Genomic DNA, 15,509 nt, shown 5'->3' with positions numbered 1-15,509 from the left:
TGTATGTATGTATGTATATATATATATATATATATATGTGTGTGTGTGTTACTTAATTATTTAATTACTATAGAAATATCAAAGTTTTAAAATATCATCTTTTGTGGTAAATTACATTAGTAAAGTAAATAAATAAATATTAATAAAATAAAAAATAAAAAAATAAAAATATAAAAATCAAATAAAATGTCATCTTTATTTAATGTAGAAATGTAAGAAATGTATAAAAAAACAAACAAATAAATTCTTAAATAATCAAAAATTTATAAGGAATTAAATATTTATTAAAAATAAAACTACATCTTACTTTTCGATGTTTTTTGTCGTTTTTGAATGTGACGGCGTAAAATGCTGTGATTCCAATAAAACCCCTCCTCAGCACAGTTACCATGGCAACCGCAGCAGCTCCAGTGCAACCCAGTGATCTGTCCCAGAAACCACTGCTGACCTGCTGTTGTACCTCGTGTTCACCCCCAGCACAAAGCACAATATCCTCTCTGACTCGTACCAAGCAGTCTGCCAGGACCATGTTTTCTTACCCGCCAAATAACATACAGGATTTCCATTCATAACGACTTACCAAACGGCTATGTTTGCGCCTCAAAGGGGAAAAAGGCACCAAGCACGCAAACAGACAAGCCACATATTCAGTTTTCCTTTAAGAGGATCATATACGGATCAACCTGACAGCTAGAATCTGGCTCAACTAAATCTGATTCTAAACAATTGAAGGGTGGAATTGCAAGCAGTTAAACCCAAAGACTGGAAGTCAGTCGATCTGGATTATTATTTAGTGCAAATCAGCACATAACATCAACATATTTCTTCAGGTCTCAAATGTGACGTCCTTTATGGTTCATACAATACTTTTGATGTACATGGACATTAAAGTGTTATTTCACCGTGTCGGTTTAAACTTCCATTATCATTTATGGCAACCAGTAAAATAAACACGCTGACCTGAAGACTTCCTGTCAGTGTTCTCATGCACTAAGTATCCAGCACTTTCTCTCTGGAAAAGGTCCAAAACAAGCACTAGTTCAGTTCATAGAGTCCACAGTTTTTTCAGACTTCCTCTAATTAACCTTGCAACCTTTTTGATGATGTCATAATACTTTAGCCCAATGTCGATGGCTCTGATTGGTCAGTTTGTGTACGGAGACTGAGGAAATGGATGGCAGTGATTGTCTGGGTTATGTAATGCATGTTATGAAGCAGCTGTTGAGTGTGGCTGACCGCCAAAGCCACTTGCAAGGTCCCAGAAGCCCCTCGGCAAAAATCTGGAAATAAAAAGTAGAAGGCATTCTTCTTCTGTAGAAGCTGGTATTGGTTTGTCTATAAATTAAACTGACTAAAGGTATATGAAAGCTAATGAAGCACCATTTGGTTTCAGTAAAACCGTATCTGGTGTTGTTTTCTTGTTAATAATGTTGTGGGATGTGTAGTAGGAGATGTCAGGTCACTGGAGTCATTTCTTTCATCGCTAAGTGAATCAGAGCTGGGCTTGGGAAGCCACCCAGGGCCTCATATTGCTGGGCTGCCAACAAGCACGCAAAGAGGCATAAACGCAGACAGAGCCGCCATTGTCCCCTTGCGGTGCAGAGAGCCTTGTGACTGGAATTGTTCCACCTTTCCCCTTTCAGAAAAATGGCTGTTCTTCTGGGGCCCTGAATGTAGAGAGATTCCTGGGTGGCTATACCGGGGTGTCTAGCCAACTTTAACCTTCATACTGTAGGGAGGCATGATGCTGTAGGGAAAGATAAAAACATACTATTTTCGTCTTATTCACTCAATGCTTGGAAAATGTATTAAGTATGCAGCTAATTCAGGAAAAACTGAATTTTTTTTTTTTTTAATTAACAATTTGTTCTTGTTCACTTTATTGTACTGTCGTATATTTTACTCACTGAAGCATGAGACTGCTTTCCTGCCTCCAAAATGTGTAAATAGCACAAATCAATAGCATGTTGAACAAGCTTATTGAACAAACACTCCCTTCACTGAATGAATCAGATTTTTTAAAATTCTATATACAGATGATAATTTAATATTTCAAAAATGTATTTATTTACTTATTCATTCATTCATTCATTACTCATTACTTATTCATTACAATTATTTACTACACAAAGATGAAAGTTTTATTATAAATATTCATCATATTTCTGTAGCAATTAAATAATTGATTAAGTAATGTGAGTAATTAAATATTTATTCATTAATTACCAGTTAAATTAACTTATTTTCACATGAACCACTTACTAGTATTGTTACATAATTGCTTATTAATAACTTACTTACTTAATAACTTACATTCTTGTTTACAGTTTCTAGGTTTTTCAGAATCAAACCTACTGTAAAAAACCCCCCCACAAATAAATGCATTAGTTTAAATAAATAGTTTTTAAATAGTTATTTGCTTCAGTGTTTATATGCAATGTTTGCTTCAGTATTTGTGTATTAAATATGATTTATTTATTAATGTTTATTATTTATTAAGTAATTATTTATTGAATTACTACAGAAAGATGAAAATTTTATTTTAAATATTTATCGTCTTTCTGTATTAAATAAACACTTAAAGCAAATATATAAATCAATATTTATTCAATAGAATATATTTTATTTTGTAAATAAATGAATAAATATATATTTACAATAAAACTATTGTCTGTATTTAGATAATAAGAACATAAGTAGCGATTCATTCTTGTTCACTTCCTTGTACGGTCTCATATTTTTAATTCACTGAATTGTGATTGCTTTCCTGTCTTCAAAGACTGACTATAGTAAAACCAATAGGATTCTTGTGTGGGCTGTGAAGGATAATTTTATTGGTTGAACCTACTGAACGAACATGCCCCCTTCACTGAATGAGTCAGTGTTTTTAATTAGACCAAGACTTATGAATGAACTGTAACATTCCGTTTGTGAACGAACTAAACAGTTAATACACTGAAAATGAGTATCTGCATGTAGTTTGTTCAGTTCAGCATGCGAGTCAGTCTTGTTCAAAACGAGATAAAGGTGACAGAAGAATTTTTGAATGTGTATAAATTTGTCAAAAATTACCATACACAATTATTTAGTAAACCTTAGTAGATTTGTAAATGTGCATACATTAATAAGACTTCTTGGGTGAAAGGCCTTGTGTTTTTATCAAATTAGTTGAGTGCATGATTCAGTAACTCACTCATAACACAAAAGATTCTCTTGTTGCAGCATAAGGTAACCTATAGAAATGCTCACTGAATGAATCAGTAAATTAATCAGAATTAATCATTTTGTTGAACAGCTTTAAAAGATTTGAGTAATTGAGATGTATCAAAATCCCCTTTACTAATGCAGTACACATTAGACTAGAAATAGCAATCAGCTCAGATTGTAAGGGTGAACCAGTCTTCCAGGTTCAACTGAGCACGTTGTAGTGCAGTGACAGATAAGTGTTCCATGGTGAACATGTGTTTATAATTGTAAAGACCACAGAATTCGCTGATGCTTCTTATAAAGAATGTGTGTGACGCTATAGTACTGCCTTACAAGCTCTGATTAACTGGCTCCTGGATAAATTTGTATTTTACTTGAGTCTATATTTACATTGAGTCTATATTTAGTCACAGCTTCAAAAACCATCTTCACCTTGCAGTAGTGTTCTTTAGTGCTGTCCCAAGGTGAACAGACAATTTGCACTTGCACTGCAATAGAATACTAAAGCGACATTTATCTGTCGTTACAGAGTGACCGTCTCTTGATTAAAGGGGCGAAGATTGTGAATGATGATCAGTCGTTCTGTGCCGACATCTATATGGAAGATGGCCTGATCAAGTGAGTGTAAAATATATTAGGTGAACTGCTCCTTTAGTAGTCTGAGGTTATAAGGTTAATGTGTGCATAATATGCCCTTATATCATATGACACATAAAGAGATAATGAAATAGCCTTTGGAATTTGGCCCTTGAAATTAAATTAAGATTGCTCATATTGTATAACTCATATTGCATTTTCATACATCACTCTTACTTACAGGCAGATTGGAGAGAATCTGATAGTGCCTGGCGGGGTGAAAACCATCGATGCTCATGGGCGTATGGTGATGCCGGGTGGCATTGATGTGCACACGCGCTTCCAGATGCCTGACAGGGGCATGACTGCTGCGGATGATTTCTATCAAGGCACCCGTGCTGCGCTGGCTGGAGGAACCACCATGATCAGTATGTGTCCAACTGTCCTTAGTGTGACGAGTTTGAATCCAAGATTAGCATATCAGCTGCCCAGAACATCATAGCAGCAACTTAGCAATGCCATAGCAACCACATAGAAATGTCCTAGCAACTACCCACAACACTGTAGCAACCATCTAGTAATGCCCTAGCAATCATCCACAGTGCCATAGCAACCACATAGCAAATGCCATAGCAACCCCCTGGCAGCCACCAACAATGCCACACAACCACCTAACAGTGCTCTATCAACCACTAACAACACCATAGCAACTTCTTAGCAACACCCTAGCAATCACCCACAGCACCTGGAAAACACATAGTAAAACACTACTCAGAACAGCAACCACCTAGCAAATGCCCTTGCAACTACCTACAACACCATAGTAACCATCTAATAATGCCCTAGCAACACCCTGGCAGCCATCAACTATGCTATAGCAACCACCCACACCACAATAGCAACCACCTAGCAATGTTCTAGCAACCACCCACGGTACCTGGGCAAACACATAATAATGTGTTAAACGCTACTGGGTACAGCTTAGCAACCACTAATATCTAGGGACTAGACAATCACAGAGACTTGAGCCAGTAAGCAATGTCTTAGCAACCACCCACAAGACCATACCAACTGCGACAATGGTATAGCAACCACCTAGTAAATGCCCTAACAACTACCCACAACACTATAGCAACAATCTAATAATGCCTTAGCAACTCCCTTGCAACCACCAAGAATGCAACAGCAACCACCCACACCACTATAGCAATTACCTAGCAATGCTCTAGCAACCACCACAACACCATAGCAATCACTTAGCAACACCCTGGCAACGACCCAAAATACCATAACAACACCCTAGCAATGTTTTAGCAACCACCCAAAATGTCCTAGCAACACCCTGGGCAACCACCCACAACACCCTTTCAAAAGCTTTGGTGTTTATCATGAAGACTAGTAAATGCCCTTGTAGCTACCCACAAAACCATAGCAATCATCTAGTAATGCCCTAGCAACACCCTGACAACCATCCACAATGCCATAGCAACCACTTAGCAACTACTCACAACACCCATACAAACGCTTAGTAATTCTTAAACACTACTCAAAACACTAAGCAACTGCTAAAATCTAGGGACCAGAATATCATAGAGGGTGCGTCTCAATCAGCTCCCTAGCTCCCGAGCTCGTGAATCAGTAGATCGTGTACACGAAATTGGTCACTGGTAAGTTCCCTGACTCCCTGCACTTTGGGACAGTGATCACTCGAATTCCAGTGACATGATTACATACAACGTCAACGGACAACATAGTAGAACGTCATCATTGGAATTAATAAACAACAGGCAGGACCAATCAAATTTTTATATTATTTTTTTATTCTCTTTAAAAACATCGTTCTGTTACATGTTCCTACAACATTTCAGCCGAATATTAATTATAAATGATAAATAGATGTGTTCATTACCTGTCTAGCGATGTGTTTATGTTGAAATATACTAAAAAACGGTCCATCTTTTCAAATCTTCTATTGCGTGTCATTTTATTTATCTCGTTGACTCGTGTGGTTTATGTTTCACGCTTCAGAAACGTGATGTTATTTCCGGTACGGGAGCATATGAGCGCCGATGCTCCCTAGGTTTTGCGGTGCATTGTGGGATTTTTCAGGGAGCGAACATTCCAGTGCACTGGAAGGATTTCGCGATTGAGACAGCCCTTTGAAATGGCCGAATCCCTGATCAGTGCCCTTACTACTGAACAAGGGAGCTGATTGAGACGCACCTAGAGACTTGGGCCAGTAAGCAATGCCCTAGCAACCACCCAAAATGCCATAGCAAACACCTAGCAACAGCCTGGCAACTACCCACAACACCTGAGCAAATGCATAGTAATGCAATAAACACTACTCATAACACTTAGTAACCGCTAATATCTAGGGACCAGATAATCATAGAGACTTGGGCCAGTAAGCAATTCCATAGCAACCACCCAAAATGCCATAGAAACCACCTAGAAACACCCTAGCAACCACGACAATACCACAGCAACCATCTAGCAATGGTCTATCAAACAAAACTTACAGTTTCTCCCATTTGCTTGTAGTCTTAATATAGATAACACAGTTAAACGGATGGTTGATCCAAAAATGAAAAAGCTGTCATTATTTAACCTCATGTTGTTCCAAACTTATGTTTTCTTTCTTCTGTTGAACACAAAATAAGATATTTTGAAGAATGTTGGTAACCAAACAGTAGCTAGTAGCCATTGATTTCGGTAGTATTTTATTCCATAATACAGTGGGGGGGGGGGGGTCTTACTTGGGAGCCCGAATCCTCTCTGAAAACGCCAAGGCTAGTGGATTTTGCATGCTGAGCAACTCCCCGTGCACACGGGTATAAATAGGTGACAGGTGCATTCGATCATCAGATTTTTGCTTTGGAGCCTTCTGTGTGGTACAGTTTTGATCAATAAAAAAACCCATGGCACACCACTAAGAACTGAAATATAGGGGGAAAAAAACAAAGATAGAAAGGGAAAACTTTTTTTTCAATAATTAAGCAATTAAGCATTGCGTCGTCAGAGTTGGTATTGTGGCTTTATCAGACACTTAACATTTTATGAAAATCAAGATCAAATGGAGTTGGTTTTTGACCAACGAATGACGGAGATCTGTTTTGTCTGTCATTAGAACGGCTGTATCTGAGTGCATCGCATTAAACGCTTTCATCAACTTGCAGGTTATAACTTTTATTGTAGCTATATTGGTGCTTAGTTTTTCTTGTCGTTTAATACACTTGGCCAAAATATCATGATATAAACGATGAAGCGCTATATTTAAAACGTACACAAGTAAAGGCCTATTGGCTACAACTAGACGGCAAAAGCTTAGACTCTTCTCCGCTCTTCAAACACACAAAAAATATTCGCCTTTACAGACATAGGGTGCGTCTCAATCAGCTCCCTAGCTCCCGAGCTCGTGAATCAGCATATCGTGTACACGAATTCGGTCACTGGTAAGTTCCCTGACTCACTGCACGTTGGGACAGTGATCACTCGAATTCCAGTGACATGACTATGTACAGCGCCAACGGACAACATTGTAGAACGTCACCGCATTAATTAATAAACAACAGACAGGACGATCTCTTTTTGATATTATTTTTTATTCTCTTTAAACACATCGTTCTGTTACATGTTCTTACAACATTTCAGTCGAATATTAATTATAAATGTTAATTAGATGTGTTCATTACCTGTCTAGCGATGTGTGTTTATGTTGAAATATACTAAAAAACGGTCCATCTTTTCAAATCTTCTATTGCGTGTCATTTTATTTATCTCGTTGACTCGTGTGGTTTATGTTTCACGCTTCAGAAACGTGATGTTATTTCCGGTACGGGAGCATATGAGCGCCGATGCTCCCTAGGTTTTGCGGTGCATTGTGGGATTTTTCAGGGAGCGAACATTCCAGTGCACTGGAAGGATTTCGCGATTGAGACAGCCCTTTGAAATGGCCGAATCCCTGATCAGTGCCCTTACTACTGAACAAGGGAGCTGATTGAGACGCACCTAGAGACTTGGGCCAGTAAGCAATGCCCTAGCAACCACCCAAAATGCCATAGCAAACACCTAGCAACAGCCTGGCAACTACCCACAACACCTGAGCAAATGCATAGTAATGCAATAAACACTACTCATAACACTTAGTAACCGCTAATATCTAGGGACCAGATAATCATAGAGACTTGGGCCAGTAAGCAATTCCATAGCAACCACCCAAAATGCCATAGAAACCACCTAGAAACACCCTAGCAACCACGACAATACCACAGCAACCATCTAGCAATGGTCTATCAAACAAAACTTACAGTTTCTCCCATTTGCTTGTAGTCTTAATATAGATAACACAGTTAAACGGATGGTTGATCCAAAAATGAAAAAGCTGTCATTATTTAACCTCATGTTGTTCCAAACTTATGTTTTCTTTCTTCTGTTGAACACAAAATAAGATATTTTGAAGAATGTTGGTAACCAAACAGTAGCTAGTAGCCATTGATTTCGGTAGTATTTTATTCCATAATACAGTATGGATGTCAATGGCTACCATCAACTGTTTGGTTACAAATTTTCATCTTTGGGTAAACTATCCCTTTAAACTATGGTTAGAGTTGCTTTTCAAGAACTATGCTACCTTTTCCTAAGTGTTATGAAAGCTGTAATGTTTTGCTGAGGCACCTGTATTCTTTATGATGCAGCCGTCATTGAAAGTGTCTGACCTCAGTGCAGACAGGATGGAGACAGTGTGCTTAAAATAACACAAGAGACTGTTTTAACATCTTCATTGTCCTCATTTCAGAGCAGCATTATCAACTGATTTGAAGTACTTATTAATATGTAGGAGTTGTTTAATATCTGCCTAACCACTTCATTTGTGTGTGTGTGTGTGTGTGTGTGAACAGTTGATCATGTGGTTCCTGAACCCGGGATGACTCTGATCTCGGCCTTCAATCAGTGGCGGGAATGGGCGGATAGCAAAGCATGCTGTGATTATTCTCTTCATGTGGACATCACTGAATGGCACAAGGGTGTTCTAGAGGAGATGGAGGCGCTCGTCAAAGATCACGGTAAACCGCTGTCAACATCTGTATCTGCTGTACAAACCCAGCAGAGTTAGTGAATACTGCATCGCTCAGGAATTCTGCTGCTGCGCTGTTTCACTAATGTCTCACGGACTCCTTAATTTCCCTCTGTAATTTCATCCCCTGTCTTTGTGTGCAGGCGTTAACTCTTTCCTCGTCTACCTGGCTTACAAAGATGTTTTCCAGCTCACTGATTCCCAGGTATGGCTTCCTCCATGCGATGTACCTACAGCACCTACTTGAATCTTACAATCAGTCTCATGAAACCTGTCAAAAACACACCGTGGTCATATTTAACCATAAAATCAAAAGAGAGAAATAAAAACAATGAAAATTAAGCCTGTTTTTTGGACCAATAATGCAAAATTTTTGAATGGTCCTAAAATATATTTTATATCTTTATATATTATTTTATATATTTATGTAAAAATAAATATATTTTATAAATATTTATTTTATATAGTGTTTTATTTTGCAGTTTAATGTGACTTTGTCTGCCTATGCACTTACAAAAAGTATCATGGCTTTAGACATGTACCATGGTATTTTTAAGTACATTTATTTATTTATTTACTTATTTACTTATGAGTTTGCAGTTTAATGTAGTCTCGCATAGCCAGACCTTCAGACTGACGGCTGAAGGTCTGGAATCCATGGCAGCTTTCATTGGCCAAAGCCCGCCCATGAGGCCGTTTGACCGACATGTCAGACAACAAAATCACAGTTCGTTTCATTTCAGCGTCACATTTCGGGGCGTGGAAATGTCGCCAGCCACAATAACAGACCAGAGTGTAAAACTCTCGACCGTATTTTAAAGATTCTGTGCCGCTAACTTTAAATATTTCACATACTTTTGAAAATCCAGCGTTTAGCTGATCCTGATAAGCGCTCGTCGTCACAGTTGTAAACACGACTGCTTTCTTCTTTCATGAGGTGGTTTGCCGTTACGGCATCTTTGTTTCCAGGTGGAACGTTATAGAACGCGACACACACGTCTCCCAGAAATCCTGTATAATTCAACCAATCAGATGACGACTTCGAAACTCCTGTAGTGTTCCTCAGTGACGTCTGAGGCTGAGACTAAGTTTAATGTGACATTTCCTCTGGAAAGAAATCCTGACTATTCATTTACAAAAACTGTGACTTTGCCTAACTATGTAGGGCTGCACGATAAATCGAAACGGAATCGAAATCGCGATTAGACAGAAGCTGCGATTGTCATGCGTATCTTTCAGAGAAGCACGGAAGGATTTATTTCAAACACTTGACTGACGTTATGAAGTGAGTTTGGAGTAAAAGTTATTAAATGTGGTATTTTCACATGCTTTCAGATGGAGCGAACGATTTCTTCGATTTCATAATCGCGCAATAAAATCGTCTGCGATTTTTTTGCGTAGCATGTCAGTGAACTACGGCTCTGTGTAGTAAATGCTGCTACATCTGAAAGCACGTGATGATGATTTACTGCTGATTACAGAACCGGCTTTACTAACAAAATGCGCATGACAATCGCATTCGATTAATCGTGCAGCCCTATAACTATGCATTTACAAACAAACAAGCAAAAATATTTATTTATTTATTTTATTCATTCTCCCAGATAATTCTTTGATTCTGATCGGTCAAATAAAGCAATAAGCCCCGTGAAGCCATGTTTTACAGTGAATTTATAACAGCTAAGGGGCGTTGTTAGGCACGACGCAAAGCGGAGTTAAACGGAATAATAAAACAGTTATTCCATATACGTAGTAAGGTTTCACAAAATATAACAGCAAATAAAGTGTAATGATATTAATAAAAACATTATTCTTCCACCAAACAATGTAGTTTCTCAGAAATGGTTGTGGTTGCAACAAAGTAGTTGCCGAATAACACACAGACGTAAACAAAAGGTGTATGTTTGTAGAGTAATTTACAACAGCTTCGAACGCAGCTCAACCAATCAGAAGGACCGGAACTATCCATTTTATAACATGGAATTCAGCAATCAAAATGAATTTTAAAATTACAAAACATTCTGCCATCTGTTACCATCACAGTACCATGGTACCACTTTTAGGTGGCACAGTACCAAGTTTTGGGGGGTTGGGTGTTTATGTTATAATTCCTAATGACAATTGTGAGAAGAAAAAAAGAAAATAAAGGAAATCTAAAAAGAGTCCCTTGGCAATGTATAAACAGATGATGCTTGAATAGTCTGCCGATGACCGTTACATCTGTTTTAAGCATGCTTCGTCATTTGCCATTCCTTTCTAATTGTCAGCCTTTGTGTGACTTCGAATGTGTGTTTGTGTGCAGATCTACGAAGTGTTCAGTGTCATCCGGGACCTCGGGGCCATTGCTCAGGTCCACGCTGAGAACGGAGACATCATAGTCGAGGTGAGATCTTCAGAGGGGCTACACAGTCCAGCACTGAGCTCCATTACTCAGAGTTACTATCAACAATAAACTGTTTGGAGATGTTAAATCAAAACATATGCTCCACAATGAACGCTTAGACTTTATACTGGCAAGCAAATCCAAAGCAAATATTCCTACATGAGCTTGATATAATTAATTGCAGATGACTTTTGGCTCGCGGCTATGTGTATTTATCATGATCAAGATAAGCAAACTCTTTGTAATGAAGACATTTTTAATATAGACAGTATATTGGGACTATGACATCATGATTTACGGATTCAGCCATCTCATGCTACTCTTATCTTCCCATCCTGCTCGTTTTCTGTCTTTCTTTCAACAGGAGCAGCGCAGGATTTTGGAGTTGGGTATCACTGGACCAGAGGGTCATGTCCTCAGTCGACCAGAAGAGGTGAATGGCAGTGAATTCTGGGAAAAGACGTCTATTTTCCCATGTTTCCAAAGTTCTGTTGAAGAAAACATTTGTACTGAATTGGTTTTATTGATCATTTAGTTGGAGGCGGAGGCAGTGAACCGCTCCGTAACAGTGGCCAATCAGACCAACTGCCCTCTTTACATCACCAAGGTGATGAGCAAGAGTGCTGCTGATGTCATTGCCCAGGCCAGGAAGAAAGGTGAGGGCCAAAATGGAGAACTCTATTTTCAATATGGTGACTCTAGGAAAGGCCTGCCTTTTGTTTAATCAATCAAGTCTGGAATGGATCCAAACCTAGTGGAAACATTCAAGGTTGATTTACTAACATGGAAGAACATTCTGAGGCGGTTTGATCTAACTCCACTCCCTCCGTGCCATTAAAATGAGGTATTATTATTAAGTCTGAACAAGCAAGGCAGGTTTTATGAGAATGGACGCACTGTAGTCCTGCAAAAAATAATAAGACAGCATCTATGACTCAGCTGTTCTTGGCTAGACAGCAAGAAATGACATCATGGTGGTCGGGCTCCAGAATAACGGCGAGGGAATTACAGTGAAATTATATATGCCTATTCCTAATTTGGTATCTTTGAACCATTTAGGCACCGTTGTGTATGGAGAGCCAATCACAGCCAGTCTTGGCACGGACGGCTCGCACTATTGGAGCAAGAACTGGGCCAAGGCTGCCACCTATGTCACGTCCCCACCCTTGAGCCCGGATCCCACAACACCAGACTATCTCAACTCACTGCTGTCATGGTAAGAGCACTCAAAGTCTGTTTATTAGTAGTATGCATTACTAATTTAATTCGTTTCAGTGGTGGAGCCCTGTAATAAGCGTACCATGAGAAGTGAAACTGGTTTATTTTTGTGGCATGAGAGTTGTTAAAAAATGCAAGTTCCATATTACCTCGGACAAATTTAAAGTGAACTGAAGAGCTGACTTTAAGTTTAGGAGTCTGTAATATGGTTTACTTTTAAAGATGTGTTAAGTAATGAAATACTAATTTCTTATCTCAAGAATACTTCAATAATACTCAAGTATTATTATTATTATTATATTTTATTAGCAATAGAATAATAATAAGAATTATTATTATTATTGTTACATATGATATTTATTATATACATTATATTTATAATACATAATATATTATTAATATTATTATATTAATAATTATTATAGTATTTTATTACAAAATAAATTAATTACAAAATAATATTCCATGTGAAGCAATAATGATAAAAATTATTGTATTTTAGTATGTATATTTACTAGCAATATTAATTATTATAATTATTGTTTTAATTATAAAATTGAGTACACAAAATATATATTACAAAATTATATTCTAAGTGAAGAATTATTGATTACATTTATGAAATTATTGTTTTGTTTTTGTTTTTCATTAGCAATATAACTATTATTATTTTCATAATCATCGTTATTATTATTACATATTATATTTATTATATACATTATATTTATTATAAATATTACTAATATTATTAATTGTATATTAATTTTATTATATTAATAATTATTAGTAATGATTATTTATAATTTTATAACAAAATAAATTAACTACAAAATAATATTCAAAGTGAAGCAATGATAAAATTATTGTATTTTTGTATGTATTTTTATTAGCAATATTAATGATAACAACTATTTTTATTATTATTATTATTAGTAGTAGTAGTAGTATTAATTGAAAGACGACAACATCAACAATAATAATAATAATAATTTATTATATTAATAATTATTATATCATAATATTTTTTAGTATTTAATTTTATTGTTATCAATTTAATAGTGCAAATAATTATGATATTACTACTACCACTACTTCTACTTCTACTACTAATAATAATAATAACAACAATATCCAGATATCCAGTGGAATATCCAAAATATAATATTAAATCATTTTAATAAATACACATTATTATTTACAACAACAACAACAACAATAATAATAATAAAAAAATAATAAAAAAATAAAATAAAATCTGAAGCACTTTTAGGACCAAAAACAGTGTGAATTAAAAAAGTGGGATTTTTTGGGACCATGTTTGCTCTGAAAGTTTTCATTTAAACAGGACACAATTGTGAAAAAGGGTTCGCTAAGTGGAAAAATTGAAAATTGTCTCCTCATTCACTTCATGCTTCAGTGGGGATCTGCAGGTAACAGGAAGCGCTCACTGCACCTTTAACACCGCCCAGAGAGCTGTGGGTAAAGATGACTTTACCCTCATCCCTGAAGGAACCAATGGCACTGAGGAAAGGATGTCCATCATCTGGGACAAATGTGTGGTGAGGCAGAAATACTAGTCTGCAAATAATAAGAGAAGACATTTAATCACAAGCTACCACAGTGCAGCATCTACACTTCCATCAATCATATAAACAAAATCAGTCAGTGGTCATGTGAGCCTAAATAGTCCCAGCTGAGCAGACAAGCACACTCAACACAAACACAGCCGAGACAAACTGTCATCTCTCCCTGTGGTCCCCCTCGTTCGTAGGTAACTGGAAAAATGGACGAAAATCAGTTTGTGGCCGTCACCAGCACCAACGCCGCTAAGATCTTCAACTTGTACCCGCGCAAGGGCCGCATCGCAGTGGGTTCAGACGCCGATCTGGTTCTGTGGGACCCTGAACTCACGAAGATCATCTCAGCGAAGAGCCACAATCTGGTGAGATCTGCTGTCAGCAATGTCACGTGTGTTTACAGTGGACCCTGGTTACTTTCCTAACACGTGGTCCTGGTCCTAGTGTGAATGATTAACTGGTGCAGGTTATTGATTGTGTTTATGTTTTCATGCCATCACATTAACGTCCCTCAGTGTAGTTAATTATTGAGTAAAGTTGTGTTCTTGTGGAAGTAGTTTGCAGTCGTGACCAGTGAACACTGGTTGTTCTGACCGAATGTTGGGTGTAGGTATGTTACTCATGCGAGTGATGTCATTCTCAGCTCTGCTGGGTAATTGACGTCTCCCTTCTGGTCTGGAGGCGTAACAGTGCGCACAACGCCATGAGGATCTTTTGTAATGTCTTCTATTTGTGTTCTTGAGCTTACAACACACTGGCTTTCACGGTTTGTGTTCTATTGTTTGGTGGATTTTGTTTAACTTCATATCTAAACATCCGAGATTTATTTTAGAAGCAAAAGTGTGTAAGATAAATATTGTAAATAATGTATTAATATAATATAAATATTAAGATATTTGTATATAAATTATAGGTATTATTTACATTTATAATTAATAGTAGAATTAATAATTTATTCATATATTTAATTCATAGTTTAATATATTTATTTTTAATCTATTTCAATAAGTAATGTAATACTAATGAATAATATAGAATACACTTGTTTCTAAAAATATATCTGGACTAAAAAATAAATAAATAAATATATATATATATATATATATATATGGGCTTGTTTTTATCCCATTTGCAAATATTTTTCCCCCTTAAGTGTAAACCTTACTAAAAACTGTAAGAATTATTCTTTAGACAAGAAAAGTGGGTTTGCAATGAATAAAACAGAAAATATGTGATATCACTAAAAAATTTGTAAAAGAGACTTTTACTTTTAAGCAAGGATGCATTAATTGGATCAAAAGTGACAGTAAGGATTTTTACATTGTTACAAAAGAATGTATCACAGTGTCCACAAAAATATTAAGCAGAAAAAAAAACAGTTTTCAACACTGATAATAATACTAATAAATGTTTCTTGAGCAGCAAATCAGCATATTAGAATGATTTCTGAAGGATCATGTGACACTGAAGA

At 36.8% G+C, this 15,509-nt stretch overlaps 1 protein-coding gene across 3 annotated transcripts in view; it reads left to right on the top strand.

The window, feature by feature from the left end:
* LOC107687778 (dihydropyrimidinase-related protein 2-like) overlaps positions 1 to 15,509 on the top strand; it is a 46,420-nt gene that overhangs the window by 11,142 nt on the left and 19,769 nt on the right. For all 3 annotated transcript variants that reach the window (XR_001634164.1, XR_001634167.1, XM_016485239.1), the window contains 10 exons: positions 3,737 to 3,825; positions 4,027 to 4,211; positions 8,685 to 8,849; positions 9,004 to 9,065; positions 11,163 to 11,243; positions 11,608 to 11,676; positions 11,779 to 11,899; positions 12,303 to 12,459; positions 13,879 to 14,020; positions 14,233 to 14,403. Coding sequence is in view for 1 of the 3 variants with exons in the window: in XM_016485239.1 (XP_016340725.1) it covers positions 3,737 to 3,825; positions 4,027 to 4,211; positions 8,685 to 8,849; positions 9,004 to 9,065; positions 11,163 to 11,243; positions 11,608 to 11,676; positions 11,779 to 11,899; positions 12,303 to 12,459; positions 13,879 to 14,020; positions 14,233 to 14,403 (1,242 nt within the window). In the remaining 2 variants the exon portion in view is untranslated. The remainder of the gene's footprint in view (positions 1 to 3,736; positions 3,826 to 4,026; positions 4,212 to 8,684; positions 8,850 to 9,003; positions 9,066 to 11,162; positions 11,244 to 11,607; positions 11,677 to 11,778; positions 11,900 to 12,302; positions 12,460 to 13,878; positions 14,021 to 14,232; positions 14,404 to 15,509) is intronic.

Source organism: Sinocyclocheilus anshuiensis, unplaced genomic scaffold (assembly GCF_001515605.1).
Source record: "Sinocyclocheilus anshuiensis isolate Anshui unplaced genomic scaffold, SAMN03320099.WGS_v1.1 scaffold205, whole genome shotgun sequence".
NCBI classification, from domain to species: domain Eukaryota; kingdom Metazoa; phylum Chordata; class Actinopteri; order Cypriniformes; family Cyprinidae; genus Sinocyclocheilus; species Sinocyclocheilus anshuiensis.
Note: the sequence above shows the minus strand (reverse complement) of the source record. Positions and strands in the feature narration are given on the sequence as shown.